General features: G+C 37.4%; 1 protein-coding gene and 1 non-coding gene across 2 annotated transcripts; both read right to left on the bottom strand.

Annotated features, from left to right (window-relative positions):
- Positions 1-8,638: 8,638 nt before the first annotated feature.
- Positions 8,639-22,187, bottom strand: LOC113778856 (GTPase Der). Its single transcript, XM_027324373.1, has 12 exons — positions 21,796-22,187; positions 19,651-19,718; positions 18,632-18,715; positions 18,171-18,464; positions 17,802-17,941; positions 16,628-16,715; positions 15,070-15,252; positions 13,992-14,153; positions 11,417-11,610; positions 10,340-10,490; positions 9,652-9,817; positions 8,639-9,122 (listed from the first exon to the last, which is right to left on the bottom strand). The coding sequence occupies exons 1-12, from the start codon at positions 22,172-22,174 to the stop codon at positions 9,052-9,054; spliced, it is 1,980 nt and encodes a 659-aa protein (XP_027180174.1). The 5' UTR covers positions 22,175-22,187; the 3' UTR covers positions 8,639-9,051.
- Positions 22,188-24,983: 2,796 nt separating this feature from the next.
- LOC113778953 lies at positions 24,984-25,090 on the bottom strand. Its single transcript, XR_003469415.1, has one exon. It is a non-coding gene; the product is annotated as a small nucleolar RNA R71 (small nucleolar RNA).
- Positions 25,091-27,534: the final 2,444 nt, after the last annotated feature.

The raw sequence follows: 27,534 nt of genomic DNA, 5'->3' as shown, positions 1-27,534 counted from the left end.
TCTCTTCATTGGACACTATATCATTAAAATCTCTTGCTACTATCCATCTTTGTCCCCATAGTCTTTTCCTTTCATTCAACACTTTCCACTGATTCTTCCTAGTTATCGTATCACAACTTGCATATATACCAATCAGCCACCAATCGGTATGTTGATTGTGGTCCACTATATGAGCCTCAATGATGAACGCTGTCTTATGTATTTTTGTAATTTTCACTTCCTGTTTCTAAAAAAGGGCCATCCCCCCAGACCTATTCATAGACTCTACAATCACACTATGATCAAAATTTACCCTTTTCCTGACAGCCTCCATATACTTGTCCCTATTCTTAGTTTCACACAAGAAAACAACACTTGGGGAGAGGAGGTTGCAAGCCTCCCTCAGCTAGGGAATTGTCAAGGGGCTCCCTGCACCTTGGCAATTCCACACCAGCACTCTTATTATCCACTTGGGAACCCATTAAGGCTGGTCCCCCTCCCACCTTCAGCAATCTCTAACCGTATTTCCAAGGATTGATCCACCTTATTCCTTTTTAAATTCAAGCACTCAACTTCAGCTTCTTCCATTTCAATATCCTCTTGATACGTTTTCCTCTTTCCTCTAGTCTCTATGTTACTGACATGTCCATCCGTTTCACCTAAAGGAGTCCTCCTCCTGCTCGGAGGCTTAAGTTGTCTTCTAATCCTAGTGTTCATCTTCTGGATAGCCACCTGCTTCCTCTCCTGTATCTCATTTTCTACCTGCAGCAGTTCTTCCATCCCTACATCCCCCTCATCCACAGTAACAACATTTGTTGCCTCGCTTCTCCTCTCCCTCTCAATGCTACATTGGTCTCCTGACCTCATATCCTGTCCTTCAGTAATGCTATTTGTCTCCTTGTCTTGTACCTCAACAGGTGCTGAAACTCTCGAATTTCTGCTTGTCCCCTCTAAACTATCCTCCTGGCTCATTATAGTTGGAATTACTTGGGCCTCCCTTTCCTGTCCTTCTATCACTGTGGTTGGCACCTCTTTTCTCATAACCCTTTGTTCATAGCCTCCCTTCGTGCCATTCTCCAACCCCTGAGGGTCCTCACTTCCTCCTTTTCGCACCAGTTCCCCATCCTTAAAACCCCACAGCACCTTATCTTGTCTTCCTCTACTTATGGTCTATTCAGCCTGTGGAATTCCTTTATTCCAATAACCTCTTAGCCAGGGTCCGTATTGGTTATCTGATAGTCCTCTCCCTATGCTAGAAAAAGTTTTACAATTTCTCCCACTTTGTCCAACTATACCACACCCATAACAGAAGTCCGGGCACCATTCATACTTGAAACTAATCCATTTCCCTACTCCACTAAGCTTTACTGCTGATCCTCTCACCAGCGGATGGGAAATATCTACGATCACCAATATCTTCAAGTGCCTCCCTTCCTTTCCTCCCGTTTGGGGTATTATAACCTCCTTCACTTCTGGAAAAATGGATCCAATTTCCCACCCAACCTCTTTCGAGATCCAATGTACAGGAAGATTCCACACCTGTATCCACAAAGGAGCCAACTTAAAAGCACCATTGTCCTCCTCTATCCCATTATACCACCTTCTGAGGATCAATATTTGGCTATCTACTATCCAAGGTCCTCTATTCAGAATCCTCTCTCTATCAGTAGCACTCAGAATGATAAACTGAAACAAGTTAGGTGCTAACTCCATAACAGTCAACCCACGAGGATAGCCCCAAGCCAGGCTTACAAAATTTTTCACCCCCACAAAGTTAATCATCTTCTCCCCTATCACTCTTCCTACCAGACTCAGCTGGCACTCCTGAATACCCGTGTTAGCATCTCCCAGTTCAAGAGCTGTACCTCCCAACTCTTGCTCAGAGAGTGTGAACCTTTGCATTATAGAAGCTAGTTCCTCTGCCATTGACGCTTTACCTCCCAGGAAATACCAAACACAACTTTTGATTTTGAAAGCAAGCTAACCAAGAGCTGATCCCGCCAAGCAAGAAAAAAGTCTGATCTTTACTGACCAAAAAGGACTACTACTCCTAAGACTTACACAAGCAGAAAATAAGACCTGCCGCCACCAGAGGAAAAAAAAAGAAGAAGAAATAAAAGACAAAAACACGATCGGACAAAGTTCAGCAGGGAGATGTTAACCCTTTACCTGTCAAAGCTAATGGGACGGTTGAGTGGAAAGACTAGTTTTTTGTTGCACCCATGCAGGTATGAGCTCTATTTTCGTTACCAGTATGCTCTTCATTTGTCAGCCGTAAATACTCTGGTTTCGGACAAAAAGTGCAGATTTGTCGTCGGTCCCTACATAATCTGATTTTGTTGGTAGCAAGGCATTTGGGAATTCAATGTGAGCTTTTGAAAACTTTTGAAACTGTTTGACCTTTCAAACATAAACTCCCACACCCAGGAAGAAGAAAGCACAACTCCCAAGAGAGAGAAAGATCGTCTTTTCTCTACCGCTTGAAAACTTAAATTTTATATGAAAACTACTTATTTCTTTTTGTATCTTTAACATTTTCAACTGGTTTAACATGCACAAAACCCAAGCCTAAATTGAATGGTTAGTGATATTGCTAGACCAAATATTAGCTGCTAGAGTAATTTTTTAACTCAACGACAACTTTGCCCATTTTCAGTCAAAGTCATCAATTTAGCAAAGTTGTTCTAGAGCCCATATCAATAGCCTCTTTAAATTTCAAACCTCTCAAAAATTGATTTTTGTCTTCAATCTGGCCTCTTCCTTTATCTTAATTGAACCCTATCTCTCTTCACAAACTTACAGTACTAGCTCCATCCCAATTTCAGGATAGATTGAATGTAACTAACTATCAAGTTTATTGGCTATTGTAAAACTTCATATTCTTTTGAAGTTTGGCAAAGGAAAGAACAAAAATGAAGGAAGAAAATCGAGCCCTTGAACTATCAATGATTCAAATATCCATAAAACCCAACAAAATTTCTCTACATATAAGTGAATTCTTTTCCCTATTTCTTACTATTTTTTTCTATTTTGAATTGAGAAAAAAAATTTTCTCTCTTTTTCATAATGACTTTGAATAGCACATCCCCTTTGCCTATACTAAGAGATAAGCACTTTAATGGCTTAGGCAATAACAGATTAATTTAAGATTCCGTCGCAAACTGAATATGGTAATGGCAGCCATGGTGGAGGTGGCAGTTAATTTCCTAGTGTAGAGATAATCAGAGATAAGAGAGTGTTTGTGAAAACTGGAAGCCAAGTGCTTTGATGAAGCATTTGTGATTAGTTAAAGAAAGGACATCGAATTTGAGAAAATAAGATTTTTGATAAAGCACGTGTGTTGAAATCGATTGAAACCTAGATGGGGGAGGTTTGGTATGGATCCAAAAATTCTTTCAACTGAATTAATCACTTTGACTAGAGGGATAAAATTGTTCTTCACTAAAAATTGGTCTCGCATAAATACGTAATCTGGCAATATCATTAGCCAATTGAATATCTTGAATTGATTGAGAGCACAAAAGTTTGCAGATGTTATGGTTTTGATTTTTTTCTTTTTAAGGAATATTCATTGTAAATAGAAAGGATAGCATTCATTTTGGAAACAACGATAGTATCTCCTAAGAACAATATAGACCTAGCAGCCAATCTCAAGTTGGATAACATATGCGATTGACAATATTTTATGTGGCACACAAAAGGATTTGATCAACAATATCGAGCAATTCACACAACAATGCATAATGAATTCAATGACCTAGAGTACAAATATTTGACCAATATTTTTAATCTCTTCTTGGCATAAACAAAACTCATTCAATAAAGGTATAATTAATACTAAAATATAAAGCCAATTGCAAACCTAAAATCACCCCATCATTGTGCTCTACAAATATTTGCCAACTTCATTGTACTTCATCATTAAAACCAACAACATTTTATAATTATCATGATTAACAATTTAAATCCCAATTTTGCTATTTATCCAAGAGCAATCAATATTTTGTGAGGCATCCCACATCGGAAGTGGAAAGAGGAAAGGAATGGCTTATAAGTTTGGCTCCTTTGGCTATTGAGTAACTTGGAATAACCATTTTGGACCAGTACTACGTGTCATGCAGAGCGAACCTCACATGGTTTTTGCGTAGGGTGAGTCTGGATCAACGAGAAGTCCGAGCCAACCGATTGTGATTTTGACTACATAATGGAGTGTCAGAGCCAACGGATTGTGGTTTTGACTATGTAATGAAGTGTCAGAAACTGCGTGCCACATACGGGGGCCACCTCCAGAGTTCAAAGCACAGCCAAGTGGATTGGAAATGAATAGAGGAAAGAGAAAAGGAATGGCTTATAAGCTTGGGTTTAAATAACTTGGGTTAACCATTTTAGATTAGTGGATTTCGGTCCAAAAATTGCTTAGACTAACCCTTTGACCCAAGTCGTGATATTTTGCTTTTAGAAAACCAGTATGATGCTTTAGTTCACTTACTAGATGATTAGCATTAGATGGGAAAGCAGCTTCTTGCACTTTTTTATCCAAATAATTGCTATCAATGGTTGCATTTACTCGATCAAACTAAAAAGAATTGGAATCCATTTAGTGCCAAATAAAGAATACTGTAATATTTTTTTCAAACAGAAGACATCAAAATCCAAACAACTTCATGCTTAGCTAATGATTTAACTGGAATCATAACTATCTGCCACATAAGAGGACTTACAGATTTTACACCGGCGTGTCATATTTGTCTACGAAATTTAGAGTATTTCACTATTGATTTGTGTTGAGGTACTGAATGAGATGCCACATAAGAGGACTCTTACAGATTTTAGACCGGTGCTTGTGTGTTATATTTGTCTAAGAAATTTAGAATATGTCACTATTGATTTGTGTTAAGGCGAATCAAATGAACTATAAAAAAAAATTTTGGAACCCGAGGTTTATATGGGTTTCTTTGCAGACTACAGTTTGTATAGCATTACAAGGTGAATTTGTTTGTGTTTGCTGAGCACTATAAACTGCTTTTGAATTATTAAAATTGCTCCACATGCTTCTCGGTCATGATTGGCGCATTCTGATTTGATATCCTGTTTAAGTGAGGGGCAATGAGTTTGTTTTGTTTTTCAATTTTGCTCTATTGAAGAGTATTTTATAGTGAAGTCAGTTAATTCAACCAATTCAATTGCTCATCTCTCATCGATATATTTCATCTCTCTCTCTTTCTTTTTAACTGCTGAAGAGCTTTTCAGGTAGTTCGCTAAATGCAATGAAGTGGGATGAGCAATACTTTGACTTATTTATTCACTGTTAAAATTGTTACACGGAAAGACACAAAAGTCAAACCGCTGCAGGGAACTGCATAGAAAAAAGTTGGCACGGGGGAAGGAAAAATATACACTAATCGACTAAACTGTTTTTCATCTTTTTAAAAATTTGATTAATTTCTACATCTAAATGGTTGGACTTGTTCCAGAATCATTGCTGCTGCTTGTATGGTTGAGAAAGAGCGAAAGAGAAGGTTAACTACGGCAACAATAAATCAGCTGGTGTGCAGGAAGCACTTGCTTTCAAACCACCTCCAAGGACTAGAGGTGGCAAGAGAGGACGTGTTTATTATTGCACACAGGTACTTGCACCAGAAAAAGATTTTATAAGTTGGTTTTCTCAAACTGTCATTTTTCAATCTAAATGTGTTGATGTTTAGCTTTTCTAGAAGTTTGCATATGCCACTATTCAGTCAGTTTGATGCAGCTATTGTAAGTCTCTAAACTCCGAAATTCATCAGGAATTTCGGACGGAAAAAGGATAAGATTTGGACATTCCAGTTATAGAATGTTTGGAATTGCAGTTGAATCATTTTGCATGCTTTGTTTCAGGGGTTTGACTTGGCATCATGGTTCAAAATCGTGGTCGTGGCCCAGATTGTTCCACATTGGTGTCGGCATATCGGTCGTGGTCTCGATGAGACGCAAATTTTTGAAATATTTAATATTTTAAATAATTGTAAAAATATATGATAAATAAAAATAATAAAAAATTAGCAAAAATAATAAAAATTCAAGTTGATTCGGAATGATTCGGGGCGACTCGGCCATTTCTATCAATTTGGGAGACGTCTCGACCGAGTTTTCGGCGATTCATTATTTCGGAATCATCTCGTCTCGGTATCGAACCGAAAAGCCCTGATCCGGTAACGACTCGGCCGAGTCGTCTTGGTCTCGGCCGATTCTTTGAACCATGTTTGGCATAGATAAGGTTTCTTTGACATGACAAAGTGCATCGAAATGTTTTGAGACAGTAGAATTGCTCAAGTTTTTTATGAAACATGGCTAGAGAATTGCAAGGGATTTGTCATATGTCATATTTCGTTAGCCTTTATTGTGATGGGCCCATAAACGAAGCAGAAAATGCATGTGATTTGTTAAGGCTTCCTACATGTTCGCCAGGACTTTGGAGCTACACAATTTGACCAATTTTAGTTCACAGTCACCACATCTATCAAACTTATGTGACCATGTACGTTGATCTTATACCCAGAGGCAGCAGTTAGAACACCTACATCTGTCTTCTTTGTAAATGATGCAAAGCCATTTCCAGAGGCATACCACAGTTACATGGAAAAGCAACTGAGATCAAGTGTAGGATTTGCAAGCACTCCTGTTCGGCATTTACGGAGAAGCAGAAGAAAAATGGAAAACGATGATGGTGAGTGTGTGTGTGTCTATAAATATATATATATATATATATATATATATATATATATATCTGTCAAACTATTTATTTGTTTCTCTGTCTCATGAATTTTATGCAAGATTCCTTTTCTGCTGTGTTTTTCTGTTGTGCATTTCAAGATTATTTGACAGATTGCTTATTTTGGTTTAACCTAGGAAGGAGTAATGAAGAATATTAGATTTCAAGCAAGAAATGAGTACCGTATCCCAGTCCACACTTACTCCCTCTTGCCTGCTCCCTTCCATTCTCCTTGCATCTGTGTTTTGAATTTCATTTTTTAATTACCAATCTGTCAAACTCATCCCTCTCTTTCCAAGCTATCTGAACAGTAACCATAAAAGGTCCTCTGTCATTATTGAATTGACAACTATTTCTTTCCTTCCAGATTGCCCACATAATGTTCACTGTTAGTGCAATATGTTCAGCTCCTTTTCTATGTCTGGCACACATCACACCTTCCCACCATTCCAACAGATTCCATCTTTTTTCATAAAGGCCATCCCATCTCATCTAATGGGTGAAAATTTCCATACTTCCTCAGCTTTTGGTCATGTTAACAGTATATGCTCAACCGGTCATAAGCTCGTTAAGCAAGCAACTAACACAAAAGTCACTTTGATCATTGCATAGACTAACAAAATCTGCATGGAACCAGTGAATATGGCCCTACAATCTATCCATTCAACCAAAAGGAGAAATCATTAACAACAAACTCCTAGCAAAATAAAGCTCCAAAGAGTAGTTCTTTACGAAATTAATACCTCAAAAATCCACAAAATAGTTAAAACTCATCAAATTATCAAACTTTGCATCCTATAATCAAAATTTTGTCAATCAAGTGACCCCCAACCTAATCATACAGACCACGGAAAAGAGAGAGAACATCAGCAGCATTTACATTTAAAGCTGTTAAATGAAACGAGCAGCTCGAAAACTCGATTGAACTCGACTCGATAAGGCTCAAGCTCGGCTCGTTAATTGTGGTAAACGAGTCGAGCTCGAGCTCTGCTCGTTTAATTAACAAGCCGAATAACCTCTACTCATTTGTTATCCGAGTAGCTCGATTAGGCTCGATAAGGAAGGTTATATATGTCATTTTATAATTCAAAAGTATAAAAATTGAAAATTATAAGTTTTTATTGGAGTTAATTTGCACGAGCTCGAGCTCGAGCCACATGTCCATTTGGCGAGTCGAGTCCGAACATATTTCAAAGCTTGTCAACCTAGTTGAGCGAGCTTGAGCTTGGCTCGAGTTATGCTCGGCAACCAAATATTCGGCCCGATTAACAGCTCTAGCAACATTACATCAACTTTCGGCCTTTAGGGGTGATTTTTTTTTCTCTCTTTTTCCCCCTGATATTTGATGGAGCTTATAAACCTATTTGAAATGTGATGCTTTTGCTTTCGTGTAGAAGTACATTCAGACCCGTTACTGCTCTCTTACATTTCAGGTTTACTTCTTTTAAGTTTCAAGCTCAATTGGCTATAGCTGACTCAAATGCATTTGTTAGTTAAAGCTGAATTTTGGTTCTTTCTTTTTCTTTTGTTAGTGGGAAAACTACATTCCCAAATGATCATTTAGTTGCATAATAGCATAGAGGGCAAGAAAGCTCATAAATATCCGGAGCCCAGATGAAGCCTCCAGCCTCGCGGGTTGAGCTTTCTCGGACACAGTACAACCAGACTCCCCATTTGATGGAAAAACATTGGCTCCCCGAAACACTGATGATGGATGGGCAGAGCTAATAAATCAGAACAGAACCAATTACTTAATTGTAGGTTGCTCTACTCCGTTACATGATGCAAGCTGAAAGTTACCTAAATTGACTCTCACCCAAAAAAATTTATCAGGCTTGAAGGCCTAACCCAATCAAACTAGATCGATTCCAAATTCAACAAGCAAGACACAAATCTACATTTTATATGAAAAACCCATATGCCATCCGAATTAAATGAGAACCACTTGAGAAATAAACAAAAGAATAGTATAATTTGCTGAAAAAAACATAGAGATCTTGAATCATCTTCACATGGTAGGGCTTCATAAATACATTTGAACATGTATCCCTGCAAAAGTCGACACATAGCAGAATGTCCTCAACTCCTCGTCCAGCTTGTAATCAAAATCAGGTCCTCTACATCTCTTCACCAGAGAGTTCAAGATTGTAGACTAGTGACAACTAAATTAAACAACACAATTCAGTACAACAGACTCTTTTTACGTGTTGAAACTTCTAAAGTAGGACTCTTTTTTACTGGATCTCCTATGCTAAGTGTGAATCCAGTCAAAACTAAGATAAAATTCTGTTCTTTCCAAATTACAGCTAATGCAAGTTCAGCTAAGCTACAGCCAACCTTCTATCAACAGAAATGTAATTCTCTTGGGCAAAATTTGTTGCAGCAGACCTCCCTGGAAAAAAAATGAATTTAGTCAATTCAGTCTGCTAACTGTCTGAAGTCCAAAATACAAAGAGGTGGGCATCTGTGACCTCAGGAAGCAAATCATAAAAACAAACCACGACAGGTGTTTCAAACAGCATGCCTGTGCAGAACATGTTCCCAAGCCCCCGTTCTCATTTTATTTTATTTTATTCATTTGTTAATTTTTTGGGCATTCCATTTCCTTCAAGCCAAAAATCAGCTAATGGAATGCGCTAAGAAAAGATATACTTCCATTTTAATATCATGTCAAACACTTCCCTCCAGACCACCCCAGGCATAAAGAGAATAGGACATTCTTGCTTGAAATCTAATATTCCTTTCAACCTCCTTCCCAGGTTAAACCAAAATAAGCAATCTGTCAAGTGTATCTTGAAATGCAAAATATATATATATATATATATATATATATATATATATATGTATGTATTTTATATATGAGACACAGAAAATTCATGAGACAGAAAAATAAATAAATAACCAGATATATGTATCCTTACTATCATCTTTTTCCATTTTTCTTCTGCTTCTCCATAAAAGCCGAACTGGAGTGCCTGAAAATCCTGCACTTGATCTCAGCTGCTTTTCCATGTAACGGCGATATGTCTCCGGAAATAGCTTTGCATCATTTACAAAGAAGACAAATGTAGGTGGTCTAACTGCTGCCTGTGAATAAGATCAACATGGCTACATAAGTTTGATAGATTGGGTTAATGCAAATAAAATTGGTCAAATTGTTTTGCTTCAAATTACTGGTGAATTTCTAGGCGGCCTTAACAAATCACATGCATTTTCCGCTTCATTAATGCGTCCAACACAATAAAGGCTAATGAAATATACCAAATCATATGATGAATCCCTTGCAGTAGAGTCTTTCTCTAGCCATGTTACATAAAAAACTTAAGCAATTCTACTGTCTTAAAACATTCTGATGTACTTTGTCGTGTCAAATAAACCTTATCTATGCCAAGTTAAACCCCTGAAACAAAGGATACAAAATGATTCAACTGCAATTCCAAACATTCTATAACTCAAGTCCAAATCTTTCCCTTTTTCCATATGGAATTCCTGATGAACTTCAGAGTTTAGAGACTTCAAACTTCTAGCAAAGCTAGACATTAACACATTTAGATTCAGAAATGACAGTTTGAGAAAACCAACTTATAAAATCTGTTTTGGTGCAAGTACCTGTGTGCAATAATAAACACGTCCTCTCTTGCCACCTCTAGTCCTTGGAGGTGGTTTGAAAACAACTGCTTCCTGCACCAATTGATTTAGTGTTGCTGTAGTTAACCTTCTCTTTCGCTCTTTCTCAACCATACCAGCAGCATCAATGATTCTGAAACAAGTCCAACCATTTAGATGCAGAAACTAATCAAATTTTTAAAAAGATGGAAAACAGTTTAGTCGATTAGTACTTTTTTCCGTGCAGTTCCCTTCAGAGGTTCACTTTTGTGTCCTTACATGTAACAAAATTTTAACAGTAAATAAATAAGTCAAATTATTGATTATCTCATTTAATTACTATTATCGAACTACCTAAAAAGCTCTTCAGCAGTTAAAAGGAAAGAAAGAAAGATGAAATATTCAAGATGGATGAGAAAGGAGCAATCGAATTGGTTGAATGAACTGACTTCACTAAAAATACCCTCCAATAGAAAGCAAAATTGAAGAACAAAACAAACTCTTGTCCCTCAAACAGGATATCAAATCAGAATGCCACAATCAAGCCCGGGAAGCTTGTGGAGCAATTTTAATAATTCAAAAGCAGATTATAGTACTCAGCAAGCACAAACAAGCGCATCTTGTAATGCTCTACAAACTGTAGTCTGCAAAGAAATTCATATACACCTCAGGTTCCAAATCTTTTTTGATTTCATCTCATTCACCTCAACACGTATCAATAGAGACATACTCTAAAATTCAGAGACAAATATGACAAACCAGCACAGGTGCAAGATCTGTAAGAGTCCTCGTATGTGGCAGATTGTCATGATTCCAGTTAAATCATTTGCTAATCATGAAGTTGTTTAGAACCAGACATAGAGTCCAGTGAAAAATAATGATAATTCAGTTTACCTTTATAAAACCAATCTACATACATCCGATTTTAATAACATTGAATAGCACAAGTATTTTCCAAGTTCCAAGCTTTCAACTATTTATCAAGTGATAATTCTGTAACTTTAATCCAAACTTGCTCATAAAGTTCCCAAAGATATACAGGAGTCAAGAAACTCTCATCAAGATAGCTCAAGATCATACTTGTCAACGCTATGCCCAGCTATTGCAGTACAGTACACGATAGGTGCCCAGCTGAGAAGACGGAGCTTATCTCTTACATCTTGCTCATAATAAGTTGCAGTTTGCTGATTTTTGTTCGGAATTGTGTCCCACTTGTTCACAACAATCAGGCAACCCTTCCCTTCTCTCTCTATCCTTTCAGCAATCTTGTAATCCTAAAAAATTCACACAATAAACTGTTTTCTGTTTCAAAAAGGTTTTTTACAGTTCATGAATCTCAAAGTCAGTGAGTCCAATATACTCACGTATTGAAATTTAACAAAACAAGCTGTTAAGCTTATATAGTCAAAAGCCAGTCACCCATGAGAACAAGATGTTGAACATTGAAAGGAAAACACAACTCCGCAATGATAGAAACAGTAAATTACACGAACCTCCCCTCTTGTTTTAGAAAAGGCAGAGGCCTCTCCTCTAGATTGAGAAAATAACAGGGACCTCCACTCTTATTTGTCACATAAATAAAAAACGTCCAATATGGTTAACAAATGAACGGCATATAACAACTGTAGTCACATATACAAAAAATTTTCCAAAAAAAATGCCTTTAAATTTACAATTTTAATGTTTATTGCAAAATTTTATTTTTAGACAAGTGATATAATAGCACAACCCCAGCCTCCATAACACACACATGCCAATCCCATTCTCAACTCTAACCGTCTGCCACTACTCCACCCAATAAAAACCAAATTCAAACATCTCAATTCAATTTGCTTTAGATGTAATTAATCTGAAGGAATCTTAAGGTTGATGCAACATTCGAACGTCAAGCTATTGTTGTGAACTATATACAAACTTCAATAATCAGCATAACTCACATTTCAATTTTTGATATTTTCATTTATTTTCAGTTTGTCCAGCTTGTTCTACAACCAGCTACAGGGGTTTTTCCGAAGTGCTATTCACATAGAATAGAGAAATCTGTGGTGTTTCCTTATTTGATGGAAGTATAACTGCATTTGTTCTTCTTTTGACACTATAACATAATTTGCCACCTTTATGGAATTGAAAAAACAAATAAAAATTTATTGTATCTAATTTGACGATCAGCACCTATTTTTCTTTATTGGGTTTCTGGCAACATGGGAAGAAGATGTGAACATGGTGAAGGTAAACTTGTCTTAATATATTTTACATCAATAATGTTGGATGCAAAACATATGCAGGGAAAGTCCTTGTTATTTCACAATCTGGAGAGGCTGTCTTATGTCTTCTGTAGAAACTAGAGGGGAGGTCAGCATTATTTATTCAAATAAAAACAAATACAAGCAACGAATTTAATGCTGGAGAAATTGACAAAAAGCGGAATAGATAACCATTGTTAGGTAATTGTCATTTGCTAAATTCCTAAGATGTCTTTCCTCTATAAATATCTGTGGTAATAGCTTTAGGAAGATGGGAATCTCCAGAAGAAAGTTTTCAGGAGACTTTCTTTTTCTGTTAGGTGTGAAGCCCAGGTTCTCCCCTCTCCTGTCTCCTCCCTCTTCTGCTTCTTCCCTAATTTCTGCAAGCCTTCTAATTCTCAAATTTTAGTCACATATATTTTCCAACTTAGAGCTCTCCAAACTATCCAGTAAACAAACCAAATTGTCAACGAAATTTCAATCAATTCCAGTAAACAAAATTAGCAGCAAAACACAGCAATACTTGGAAGGTTTAAGCTCCAAGACCATTTAATCCATTTATGGGAAACTGAGTACTGAGGTGAGCTTCAAAAAGAAACAATTGGTCTGTGGCCATAGGGGCATTATGTGACCTACTAATGCATAAAATTAGGATGAATATAAGAACTATTTTATGTGTTAAAGTGCTATACTGATCACCCAATGAAAGAAAAGTTTCTTTGAATGTTCAACTAGGTAACTTGTGCTGTTTAATAGAGTTGCACCTATTTGATGGTGAAAAGCAGGAGAAAAAGATGAATTCGTTGCTTCTTGACACATTTCATAATTTTTTTAAGACTGACCACCATTACCATAACAATCAACTAATCACTTCGTTTCTCTTTCTTCTCATAATAAGAAAATAAAAGTGACTGCTGACACAAAATGAAAAATTAACTAGTATAAGAACCTAGTGGACTAATTCCTGCCTTAGATTGCTGATTTTGCTTTTTGGTGGAACCCCCTCATAACAAGGGATAATGGATAAGAAAAGGATCCTGCCATCAATTCTTAGGCCCTTTGTTAGGAATTGAACCTTTTGATGGTGAAGACAACAGTGCACTTGAGCATATCTTTTGGACTTCGGACGTATTAGTTACTCTTCTTTCTAAGAAGTTAAGTATTGTGTGACTTCGTATGTCAGTAATTTTAGTATTTGTCTATTGACCTAAAAGACTGTTAATAGTAACAATGGTAAAATTGGACCAGTAGGAGAGCATTCAAACCAACTCATTATAATATTCCAATACAGAATAGCTTTGAACAGTGGCAGAAACAGGAAAGCTAATTGTCAAAGTTGCGTCTATCTGCTCTCTCAAACCAACGCACCATCACCAAAACCAATAAAATCCCTGAAATGTATCGTAATCTACCTGTTCCGTAATACATGCCATGGCTTCAATCACAATAGCCACAACATCAGAACGACGAATGGCACGGAATGCTCGATTAACTGATAAAGCCTCTGTGGTGCTGCCCGATGAAGCTACAGCTACCCTTCTCCTTATACCAGACGTGTCAATCAGCCGAAATTTCTAGAGAAAATGGGAAACTATAAATCTCCTCCACTGACAAGAAAAACACAAGAAAGAACAGTACAATAATCTACTTTCTCAAGGACTTCTAACGCAGCAAAATTTTGAAGTAATTAGATCATTTGGGAAAATTTGAAGTGCAACTGTAAGCTCCAAAAATAAAGTACTGAAGATAATATTGAGGGAAAAAATAAGACCAATTTCCTTCACAAATTTGAATTATGTTGACTAACAACACTAAAAGTTCTAAGGGAGATGGTGCTCACTGAAGCAAGTAGAGCCTGAATTTCACAAAGTGGTTGAAAATCTAATGCCAGAGAGAAAAGCAAGCTAACTATCAACCATCAGCAAACCATGACAAATATTGAACTTGGCATTTGTCTTGCAAGGAAGGCATTTATTTTTCTTTGCACTCTTCATAAAAGAACTTCTGCTTTCATGAACAAAGACGAGGAAGACAATAAATAATTGCCTCAATGTGAGGAAAGAAGATTCCCAAATTTCAACTTTTTCTTTTTCTGTTTCTACTAAATGTAATTGATGATTGATGCAGGATCAGACATGCTCCAGATGGCAAACATAGGCCATCAAAGCAATTCCATCCAATGACAGATGGAAATAGAAAGAAAACTATTTTGGATTCAAAACTTGTACTCATTACCAATATAGGAATAATTAGGGGCAAGCAGTGCATATAAAAGACAGACAGGAAAGCTATCGTAATCCATGTAACTGACTATTTTGTGCATGTATAGAGAAAAAAAAATCTGAAATTATCTTGGAATAGAAGATCTCTCAAATATCTACCCTGAAAGAAACAAGTATCCATCATACTGTTTAAGCTTTGTACTAGCACATTTGTCATCTGAAAATCAATTTAGCTAATCCTACATTGCAATATGTCAAGCTGACAAACCTGGCCATCAGGTCCAGTGAACTCCGTATCAATAGCATCACGTGTTGTTCCACTTACTGGGCTAACAATTGTTCTGTCCTCTCTGACTAAGGCATTCAAAATACTACTTTTACCAACATTTGGTCGGCCAACAATTGCAATGGCAGGAACGAAATCTTCTTTCCCTTCAACATCATCATAGTCCTGTAAAGTGACATCACAAGATCAACCAACTATTCCAATTATTTTTCATATATTTAGTGAAAAAAAGATATTAAACATTGTTCAGCCATCCATGACAGAACTTTAGATTGTTCTCAGATCTAAGGCACTACTATAGCTCAAGTCCAAAAATAGCTACTTGTTCAATTTAAAGAGCACTGGATTTTATACTTCCACACTTCAAAAATTGAAGCCAAGTTTCTCCAATTAGAGGAGAATGATGCAGAATCTGAAGACTTTATTTGAAGTTTTACTGAAACTAAACTCTTTAATTCTCACACCTAAAGCACTACCAAACTCCAGCTCAAAAGAAGCTGCTTGCTCAATTTTAGCTATTTCAAGTTACACTAGCTTTTGAGTTACTTGTATGACTCATCCACTTCCAGCTCTTTTTTGTTGTTATGTCCTAAGGACTCAGGTCAAATGCTTAGGATTTAGGCTCATTTGTTTAAATACCCAAGCTGATGCACTAAGCAGATTTCTTCCTCGTGAACTAAAATCAACCAGTGGCCATAATGTCGATCTCCATTACAAATGGCGATGTCACTTATTGTCAAAGAAAACTTTTAGCAGAAATAAAAATTTACATTTCAGATTATGCACAACACCACGAAGGCGCAATTCCTTGCCGTGACTCCTAGTAGTCCCTAGACGTAATTGCCAGATTCCCTTTTATTCAGTTTCCATTTATTTAAAATTAGATTCAGTCTTTAAATCCGAGAAGTCCAGCTGGCAAAGACAATAAATAGCAACCCATGCAATGACAGAACTGTCACTACAGAACCCTACTTTTCAAAAGCTTTACTTGATAACTTCCCATGTCAATTAAAGAAAAAAAATATTTTCCACCCAAACAATACACAGAACTGCTTTCAGTTGAAAATATCTGAAAACAGCAGTCCTTTGTCCGCTCTAAACAAAAAAACCTTCAACAAAAAATTCTCTAGATAAAATTCTTCATTGTTCATTATAATTTGACTCAATTTATATCTATTATTCAATCCATTTTACACCAGTCCCACACAAACAAATCAACTTGCAAAATATCATAATTTACCATAAAAAAATGAGAATCAAAGTCAAAGTAACCAATTTTTTCTCTATAAAATCAACTGACGAAAAAAGCCACCAAGCTTTCCAAGAAAAAGAGGACGGATAAACTAAGCCCATCTCAAGGTAATAAAATAACATTTGTGCAACATGTGATTAACTCACACCATTTGCAACATATTTGATTCTTAACAATGAAACAAACATATAATGAGAAAAAAACAATTATGGCATCATATGCAATACAAAGCACGTTAGCCAATGAAAGAGACAGTGCAACAACATTCTGATACTACTAAAAGCGTACCTCAATTTTCTCTAATCCTGAGCAAATAAAATCAAGAAGTTCTCCAGTCCCAGTACCTGATATAGCAGATATAGGAAGTGGCGAAAACCTAGTAAATCAACCAGATCAGTGCTATCATCCATGCAAAACAGATTAAATGAATAATAAATCAAACCATACACCATATTCAAGTCCTTAACAACAGATGCTAACACAGAAGTAGCAGAAAAAGGATATATACAAGGCAACAAAAGTTAAAAAAAAACCTCCGTTGAACTGGAAATAGCAGATAACAAATATAGATTTCTGTGCAAACATCAGATATCAAGAAGCAAAACCATAACAGAGCTTGCTAACTCTTTTGCTTATCCAGGAATTTGGACTCTATATGACAAGGCTAGTTCCCCCCAACCCCCCCCCCTCCAAAAAAAAAAAAAAGAAACCAATAAGAAAACACCTACACTATTTCTATGCTCTCCTACTCTAACGAGAAGGGGCTAGAGGGTGAGAATACATCTAGACCAGAAGGGTTCATTAGTGCACCTCCTCAGGAATTTTTAATTGGAAGAGTGGGATCTTGGACACCGGGCGTACAGCCAAGGGAGGGCTTTTAAATCCCTTCTGGTAGAAAACTTAACAAAGGCAAATTGGTTAGGGATGGTATCAATGGATTGGCATTTTTGTTTCGTATCAAGCAACTGAAACACAGACATGATGACATCCAATGTGAAGAAAAAGCCCTTTACACGACTATAACTTTTGTTTCTCAAATCTTTTTCAATTGCCAAAATATTTCAGAACTGAAGTATACCAAGTACGCAGACATAAAGCAGACAATTTTTTCAGAACCACTGGAGTTCAAAAATGAGAAAAGGAGTTTATATGACTCATCTAAGAACTTGTTGCATTCAAAAAGCAAAATGGATTATGTGATGGTCAAAATTTGCCCCTGGAAAATTGAAACAGTTACTTGCATTTGCTCTGAATTCATTTTTAGTTGCAATGATAAAAGGCTCCATTTTTGGGGAGATATGTTGCCACTCTTCACACAAAACTTTTAGAGAAAACTGAAAATAAACTAGCCTTTTTTACCATTTCCTACACATTAAATCAGAATAAAACTGACTCCATAAAAGTAAAACTAGGCATATGTGCTTCAATTCCGCAAACTCTAAGCAAGGAAGGTGACACTCACCCTAAAGACCAAAACTCTGATGCTTGCATGCTACCTTTTCTTGGAGATTCACACTTGTTCACTGCAAGAATAATATGCTTGTGCGAGAACTTCTTTCGTAACCAATCCCCTATTTCAACATCAGCAGCAGTGAGACCTGCCTGTTGAGAGTTTATTACTTTGTCTGCCCACAAACAAACAAGGGTTGCTTGCTTAACAATATAAACCAACTATTGTCCTCCAGACCACCATTCAGAAATAGTTTCAGCAAGCATGTTGTTCAAATCCGCTTCATTTATAAATACAATTTCTCTGACAGAAAGAAGCACAAAAGAAGAAAAGCAAATTACCTACTATATCAATTATAAAAACCAGAATTTTGGACTATACCTGGCCATCAACAAGAAATATGATGACAGATGATTCCTCCACAGCAAAAGTGGCTTGTTTCTCAATCATTGATGGCATCCTGGCAACAGCAGCCTCCCTAGAGGCTAGTGGTATGCCTTCCATACCAATGGTCGTTGAGATAGCCAATTCTTCCATAACATCATCGTGCGACTTGGAAATGGTAACCACACCTCCTGTATCTATGACCAAAAATTCATAATCTCCCCAAAAGGATCTACCATACAAACGATCCCTAGTAACCCCGGGTTCATCCACCACAATGGCCTTGTTTCCCTGAAGAAAATACTAATTAACCACATACAAAGCAATTTTTAAAATGAGAAGAAAGAACTGCTCAAACTCCATATGCCGAAGCATTCACAGTCAAGTAATAGCAGCTTTAAATTCTGTTTCCAGTGAACCAGTAGACTTAGCAATATGATACAAGGATGATGGTATACCCCAACAAGACGGTTAAACAAAGCTGATTTACCAACATTTGGCCTTCCAACAATCGTAACCCTGGGAAGCAGATGATCAGGGATCTGCAGATGCAATTGGTTTAATTAGATCAAAAAATTGAAAGAAAAGCAATCAATGTTCAATTTCAGTCAGTAACAGCTATCAAGTAATGGAAAAGATGAAAAATAAACATAATCTTCACCAAATTTATTGGAGTCAGCAGCCCATCCCTAAATCTCAGCATTCAAATATTTCACCATAAACTGACACTAAACTATGACAAACTATGACAAAAATTCACAATGGTCCATTGGACAGAACACAACTGTTCTCTGAACTTCTTTGCTACAATCTATTCACTTTAACTTTTAGTAATCCATTTACGATGCCACTGCTCACCTTAATATGTTTCGTTCTTTTATCCGGGTTAAGATTTCTTTACACTGATAGAAAATGATCAGAAGATTTCCAGCCTATAAAGCTACACTACTGACTGCAAAATATTGTAAGCTACACATGCCAAACAACACTGCTTCTCTACAACTTCAAAATTATACAAGTATCAAATTGTTCCAAAATCAACTTGTGCAACCCTAAATCAGTATATATGCTCAATCTATCTTTTTATAAAAAATATTAGCAATTCTCTTCCCAATAATCCTGTGATTTAGAAGCCATCAAAATCACTAGAAGTCCAATCTACTACTAAAATTGAAACAGAATTTTATGAGAAGAAAAGACAATTCCTGATCTGAGGGCCATCAGTTGACCACAAGAAAACTACTGAACGGAATATTATGGTGAACTAGATTTTTTCTCTTGGATTTACTTTTTGAAAAATCAGTACTTGAAACCTCCCTTATATTGTGCAAACTTTTACATGTTTTCAATCTGAAACTTCAACCCAGTAAAAGGGGGGTTAAAAAAAAGGAAGAACTTGAGAAAAAGGTTTAAAGAAGACATCAAGAACAACATAAACAATGGATACTAGCCTCACATAAAGATGGTAAACACTAACATTTTTAGCACTGCTTTTATGCTTTCTCCTCTTTATGCTAGTTTCCTTTTGATCAGCAGGATCATCATCTGAAATAAACAAAGTCAAAGGTATGTCAACAAATGAGACCAAAATAGGTCCCCAAAGACAAAAGAAAGACGTAAAGCATCAGTATATCCTGGATGACGATTTCAGCGAAAGCATCTATCAATGTGATTAGATGAATGAGAAAAATTACAGATGACCAGCTTCAAGGCTTCAAAAGATACATAACTTTAACCAGGAAGGCTTCAAGTTTTATTCAATCTGAATCTATTACATCTCCAAAGTGTCTAGCTTCAGCATGGTCTCAGAACCATTACTAATTGTTAAATCCGGCCTAGGGTGCATTTGATAAAACTGAAGTTTGAAAACTGAAGTCTGAAATCTGAAGTCTGAATCCATTAAGTTATTGAATTGTTAAGTATTAAATCTAATACATTTCAATGCATATCACATTAAGTGACAAGTAAATAGCTTATCACTTAATTTTGGGAGAAAGTTTTGCCTAGAAAATTTAGTGCCACTTAATTAATTCAAATGTTCAATTTTTGGTTATCAAATGGTCTGAATATGTTAAGATCTGATTCCATTAAGTTTAAGTGTTGAATTCGGTTATCAAACAAGACCTTAGAATCATTTCTGTTTGTAACTAGTCCTATTTTCTATATCAGAGCCGTATTTCCTCATTTCAGTCCTAAAGAGCAAGAAACAATTAGGTAAAATTGAATTTTATCGCTCTCTAGTCAGCTTCAATGAAACACGTTCTTAAAAAAAGGTAGTAACTGTTTTCTCCAATATAGTTCTTGGAGAAACTGATAAGAAAATGAGAAACAGCAGGGAAGTATTCTTTTCTCCATCCACTGTCTCCCTTCCATTGAAGTGGAAAGTCAGGATACTTTCCTATAGCCAAAGTTAAGGAGTCAAAGAGAACCATCAGTAGTGCAACCCTATTCCATAGTAAAAATTTATCCTTTAAACTCTACTTTTGAAAGAAACAACTGCAGAACAGCAGGAAAAAATGCAGACAACAACCATGTACTTTCTCCATCCAACCTTTAAACTGAACCATAGTAGCCCTAAAGAATCAATACATGTAATATAAGGTTGAGATTTTGCAAATAATTGAGCACAGATTTCACCCGAGCCGACCAGATACGTTTCCCTACCCAATGCTTTGTTTTAATTTTTTTTGGCATTCAGAACTAGAGGAAGATGAAAAGCAAAACGGAAACAACACCACTTGAACCATCTATTTAACTCAAACTAGATTAAAACCAAAAATATTGCCTAAATGAACATAAAGCTAACAAACAATAATAGGGATTAGAAAAGGGGAAGAAACGAGGAGGGAGAGGGGGTGTGAGGGAATGAGAGAGCAGAATATAAGAGATGAAAATCCTAAGTGAAGAATGAGAAAGCAGAACATAAGAGATGAAAATCCTAAGTAAATGCAGAAACTAATCAGGTCTTCCATTTGGTTAACCACTTTGCCACATAAAAGGACTTAAACTGCATCAAGTAAAAGCTAGTTAATTATTTATAGAAAATTCACAAACTATACTCTTTGTGTGAAAAACTAAAAATAAACCATAAAACCAACCTGCGAAATCCTATAACAGAATAAAAAATTTCCCACTTCTATTTCAACTCTTCTTGCTCTGCGTAAGATACAGAATATTTGAAACAATTTTCTGTAGAACTGATGTTTCATTTTTATTTATTTTATTATCTAAATAATAATAATAACAACAACAACAAATTTTACCTTTTATCCAAGATGTAGTAAATCCCTTGAAATTTGTCAATTACATAATGCTACTCTTACATTTAACATATTGAATTCCAAACCAAAAAGAAAGGCAGGCTTTTATCCAGCAGCATTCACGTCGTATTAAGGCTCATTTAATCCCCAAACAGAGCTCATTGTCTTCTTTTGCGCTTTATTAGAAACTAAAATTAGTAACTTCGAAAATGCATTATCCTTCAATCTAAACACAAATTTTGGTGCACTTCATCACTATTTTTTTTCTTTTCCCGCCTCTTCTCTCATCCAAACCAAAAACAAAAACAAGAAGAATAAAACCAACAATGAAGGAAAAAAAAAAGTCCAAAGAAAAAAAAAACCTATGGTCAATTGACGAGACAAAGCGTGGGAGAATTCTTTAACAGCGAATTTGGCTTCGTGTTCCATTGATTCAACATTGAAGCTCTCGTCGTCAACGTCAGACTCATCCGACAACTTATCATCCTCCTCGTCGAAATCTTTGGGGCCGGAGACCTGTGAGTCCCTGCAGAAAAGGTTCGGGCGGTTGCCGGTGCGGCAAAAAGGCAGGTGGTGGAGGTGATGGTGGCTGGAGATGGCGGTGGGGAGAGGAAACGAAAAGGGAGAGGGGAGAAAGACAGAAGTAGTCGGAGATGAAGAATTCGATGAAAATGGCGGGCATGGAGAAAGGGGTTTCGCTTTAGAAAGAGAAATTGAAGCGCAGAGCTCTGAATATGACATGATTATGGTGAGATTGAGAGAGAGGCAATTTGGCATGGACGAGCTTGTGGATTTATCATTTCGCGGGAGAAATCACCGATCTAGTCCCTGAACTTTTACACTTAATCCAATTTAATCCTTTAACTTTATTTTAGCAGAGGAAATGGCCAAATTTGTCCCTATACTTTTTTACTAGTGCTGATTTGATTTCTAACTTTTATATCTGGCCAATTTGCTATGTAAACTTATGTTGCGGTTCCAATTAAGGACCTCTGCGGTGTCGCCACCACACAAAACTGATTTAGTTCCCAATAGACTAAATAAATAAGGGTATTTTGATAATTTTGAGTTATCTTCTTCCTCTACCACCAAACTCCATTGGCCGCCACCCACCTCCCACTTCTACCATTTTGCTATGGGACATGAGAAGCAAAGTGCAGTAGTTGTAAAATTTTCTTTTGAAGGACAATTGTCCTAGGAAATGATACATTTTGATGACATTCAGGAAACCCAACGACGACAAAGATAATTGGGAGTATACTATGGATAAGAAATCCCAAAGCATTGAGATTGAGAAAAAGTTTAACGAACTGAATAGAAAAGCGAGAGACTTATAATGGAACTTGTGTCTCTCAAAATGCTTTTATTCAATCACCTTTTTAATCATTTGAATGCAAGATCTGGCTTTTGGAATAGAATGCAAAGGCAAAGGCAGCTAGTGATAGGGTGTTAATTGTTAGTAATTTTATTGTTAATTTTCCTCTTTATCCTTGCCAAATATTGTTTTAATTGTCAATATATATTTATATTTGGTATTTGGATATAATTTCAGAAAGTGGAGCAGAAAAGTGCTAAAAGGGGACCTTCTTGAGAAGATTTCTCTACGCGTGAAAGCTTCTAAAAGCTTTCCACCATCAGCCCAAATTGTGCAAACCAACGGAATTGCTGATAAAGAATTGAATTGATATGATGAAATCCACTAGCAATAAGAAATCAAAGCGGGGACCACGTAGAAAGTTTGTTCTTATTGTGGGAGATATACTCATTAGCCATAGGTGGACTTTGATGATGAAAGTAGCTTTTCTATTTGCTTCCTACGTAACTAGTTCTCTTATAAAACTAGTGGAGAGGAGAATGAGAAGATAGCTGGAGAAGCTATTAGACTAGTTTTGGAGTTTTCTCTCAAAATAAGCTCCGTAGGAGGATAGAGGAGTTTTTAGTTTTCTCTCCGAGGGATGTTCCAGAGGAGAGAATAGGGAGTTGTTTTGGTTTGTTGAATTCTAGTGTGCAATTTTCTTATTCTCTTCCGAGAGCTTTGTTATTCACTCTCTCAATTATCGAAGAAAGATGATGTCTTTAAATTCAATTGAATTGTGTGAAGATTTTCTTATGAGGCGTGGCTAATTTTCTCATCTAGTCAAGGATCAACGCGAAGACGCAGTCCCAAATATCTGTGAGATCTAATTAATTTTACGTGTTCCTTAATTTGTTAATATTTGCATGTTTTCTATTTTAATTTCCATGGGATTATTTTGTTAATTGGATATCAAGGGCCCGATGTGCAATTTGACTTATTAATCTCTTGTCAAATTAATCAATTAAATCCGTAATTGTTTAGTTGGTTAATATTAGTGACAACTAGTATTTTCACATACTAGGGGGACATGCAATCTGATTTAAATAACCCTCGTAGCGTGTTATTAATTTGGGTTAGGCTTTTCTAGTTTTTAATGCAATTAGGAAATTAATTCCTACGGTCGTACCTAGGAGTATTTCCTGGTTAGGGGTAATCAACGGTCGTACCTTGGTTATTAATAAATTAAGGAAAAGCTGGTCGTTAGAGTTTATCGGCGACTATAACTAACCTGTTAATAAAATTAAGTGAACCTTTGCATCAATGATCGGATGAATGGACTGTGTCTGCGTAGTTGTATCCTTGGCTAGAATTTATTTATCATTTATTTAATTGCTATTTATAATTGTATTAATTAATTAATTATTTTTAGTTAAATTGTTTAATTATTTTTAGTTTATTTCTGATAAAAATCCCCCGTGTCCCGAACTTGAAAAGAATCGAATTTTTCCCAGTCCCTGTGGATTCGACCCTACTCACTACTATACACAGAAAATTCATTTTTCTCGAGTAGGTATTTATTATTGCACAGGCTCGACTCCTGTCAATTTTTGGCGCCGTTGCCGAGGACTGGCGTTAATCATTTGTTTCTTTTTAAGTTCATTTTTTTTTCTGGTATTTTTCTAGTTTATGCCTCGCTCTTCTCGTACAGGCAAATTAATTTTCGACCCTGAAGTAGAGAAGACTGCGTGTAGAACGAGGAAAGAAACCAGGCGGCTCAGGGAGGAGCAATACGATATTGCACCTCAGGAACTTGATCCAGAGGTTGAGCCGACAAATTTGTCTGGTGACAATTCAAGTGATTCAGACCAAGAGGAAGTCACTATGGCAAATGCACGAACACTAAGGGAGTTGGCTGCTCCTGATTTAAATCAGCAGCCCTTGTGCATTACTTTTCCACATTTAAATGATGACACTCCCTTTGAACTAAAATCTGGTCTAATTCATCTCTTGCCATCTTTTCATGGTCTACCAGGTGAGGAGCCCTACAAGCACTTGCAAGAGTTTGACGTCGTTTGCAACAGTATGAAGCCTCCGGGAATTACAGAAGAGCAAATAAAGATGAGGGCCTTCCCCTTCTCTTTGAAGGACTCCGCAAAAGACTGGCTCTACTACCTACCGCCTGGTAGTATCACCACGTGGGACCAACTGAAGAAAAAATTCTTGGACAAGTACTTTCCTGCGTCTCGAGCTGCGAGCCTAAGGAAGGAGATATGTGGTATCAAACAACACCCAAGCGAGTCTCTCTATGAGTACTGGGAGAGATTTAAGAAACTGTGCACCAAATGCCCTCAGCATCAGATAAGTGAGCAACTGCTCATTCAATATTTCTATGAGGGGTTGCTTTTCAGGGACAGAAGCATAATCGATGCTGCAAGTGGAGGGGCGTTGGTGAACAAAACCCCTCGAGGAGCATGGGAGTTGATTGAAGGGATGGCTGAGAACTCACAGCAGTTTGGTTCAAGAGAGGACATCCCGACGCGTAGGGTGAATGAGGTGGAAACGTCCTCTATCCAACAGCAGATCTCCGAATTAACATCTTTCGTAAGACAATTAGCTGTGGGGAGTGCTTCACAAGTCAAAGTGTGTGGGGTGTGCACTGCCGTGGGTCATCCTACGGAAATGTGTCCACTGGTTCAAGAAGAAACTGCAGAACAGGTGAACATGGCTGGCCACGCGCCCGCGCCAAGAAAGCAGTACGACCCGTACTCAAACACCTACAATCCTGGTTGGAGGGATCACCCCAACCTTAGCTATGGAGGAAATAGGCAGTCTAACTTTGTGCCAAATAGACAGCAAGGGCACCAACAGCAGTATCATCCTCGCCTACCACCACCACCACCCCCTTCAAACTCAAGTCCGTCCATGGAAGAGATGATGAAGCAATTACTTGCTAATCAACAAAAGACGGATTCAGACCTGCAAAGCATGAGAAATCAACTGGGACAGGTGCAATCATTGCAAAATCAAATGAATCAAATGGCTATAACAATCAACCGTTTGGAGTCCCAAGTTCAAGGAAAGTTGCCATCTCAACCTGAGGCAAATCCAAAGAATGTAAGCGCAATGACCTTAAGGAGTGGCAAGGAAGTTCAAGGACCCGAACCGGTGATTCCTAAAGACAAGGACGAGGAACGGATTGAGAAAGAATTGGAAGAGGAGGGCACAGACAACAAAAATGCAAAGGTAACCTCGAACCCAATTCCTACAACTAAAACTAATCCACCTCCCTTTCCTAGCAGGTTAGAGAAACCAAAGAAGCAAGACAAGGAAAAAGAGGTCTTGGAGATCTTTCGCAAGGTGGAGATCAACATACCCCTGCTGGATGCGATTAAACAAGTACCCAGGTACGCAAAATTTTTGAGGGACTTGTGTGCCAACCGCAAGCGGTTGAAGGGGGATGAACGAGTTATAGTTGGGGAGAATGTTTCAGCAATTCTACAAAGGAAACTTCCACCAAAATGCGGAGATCCAGGTATGTTTACTATTCCTTGTAGGATAGGTAATACTTTGATTGGAAAGGCCATGTTAGACCTAGGAGCCTCGATTAATGTCATGCCAAAGTCCATTTATGCTTCATTAAACTTAGGCCCTTTGAAAGAGACTGGGATAATAATCCAATTAGCTGACAGGACCAATGCATACCCTGACGGGTTGATTGAAGATGTTTTGGTAAAAATTAATGAATTGGTTTTTCCAGCTGATTTTTATGTGCTCGACATGGAGGATGAACACTCCCGTGATCCGTCACCTTTGTTGTTAGGTAGACCCTTTTTGAGCACAGCCCGAACCAAAATTGATGTTAATAAGGGTACTTTGTCTATGGAATTTGATGGTGAGATTGTTCACTTTAACATCTTTGAGACCATGAAATATCCATCCGATTCAAATATTGGCTCTGTTTTCTCGATAAATGTTATTGACCCTGCTATACAGGAGGTTTTTGAAATTGAAGGCAGGGATGAACTAGAGGTCGTCCTGACCAGGCACTTTGAGTCCGAAACAACCTCTAGGGTAGAGTTGAGTGAAGAGCTTAAATGCGTGATTGGATCGTTGCAAACGTTACCAACCACGAAAACAAGGTATGATCTTGCACCGATTTTCATACCCGAACCTCATCAAAGGTTACTTCCATCTGTGGTGCAGGCACCTGTATTGGAACTAAAACCACTGCCGAAACACCTAAAGTATGTATACTTAGGTGAAGGGGAGACACTTCCAGTGATCATCTCCGCGCGTTTATCAAAGGTTCAAGAAGAGAAACTACTTCGAGTTCTTAGGGAACATAAACAGGCGATAGGATGGACCATCGCCGACATCAAGGGAATTAGCCCCGCGGTGTGTATGCACCGAATTCGACTCGAGGAGAATGCTAAACCCGTACGGCAAGCTCAACGGAGATTAAATCCTCTCATGATGGAGGTCGTAAAGAAAGAGATTTTAAAACTGCTGGACGTTGGAATTATATTTGCAATATCAGATAGCCCGTGGGTAAGTCCAGTACAGGTGGTCCCGAAGAAGGCAGGGGTGACAGTGGAATCAAACCAAGAGGGTGAGCTCGTACCAATTCGAAAGCCCACCGGATGGCGACAGTGTATCGATTACCGAAAGCTAAATGCCGTCACGAAAAAGGACCATTTCCCCCTCCCTTTCATTGACCAGATGGTGGAGCGATTAGCATGTCGAGCTTACTATTGTTTCTTGGATGGATTTTCAGGTTATTTTCAAATTGCCATCGCACCCGAGG

The sequence above is a fragment of the Coffea eugenioides genome, chromosome 7 (assembly GCF_003713205.1).
Source record: "Coffea eugenioides isolate CCC68of chromosome 7, Ceug_1.0, whole genome shotgun sequence".
In the NCBI taxonomy this organism is placed as follows: domain Eukaryota; kingdom Viridiplantae; phylum Streptophyta; class Magnoliopsida; order Gentianales; family Rubiaceae; genus Coffea; species Coffea eugenioides.
The sequence above is the reverse complement of the archived record's forward strand: the minus strand, read 5'-3'. Positions and strand labels throughout refer to the sequence as shown.

Bases quoted from the DNA above. Each gene is read 5' to 3' on its own strand.
- LOC113778856 (XM_027324373.1), bottom strand. From the start codon at position 22,174: ATGTCATATTCAGAGCTCTGCGCTTCAATTTCTCTTTCTAAAGCGAAA. The intron at 17,942-18,170 runs GTATAGTCCAAA...AACTCTCAACAG, and splicing joins TATTTCTTGTTGATGGCCAG to GCAGGTCTCACTGCTGCTGA. The intron at 11,611-13,991 runs GTAGATTACGAT...TGAATTTTTTAG, and splicing joins TGGCATGTATTACGGAACAG to GATTACAAGATTGCTGAAAG.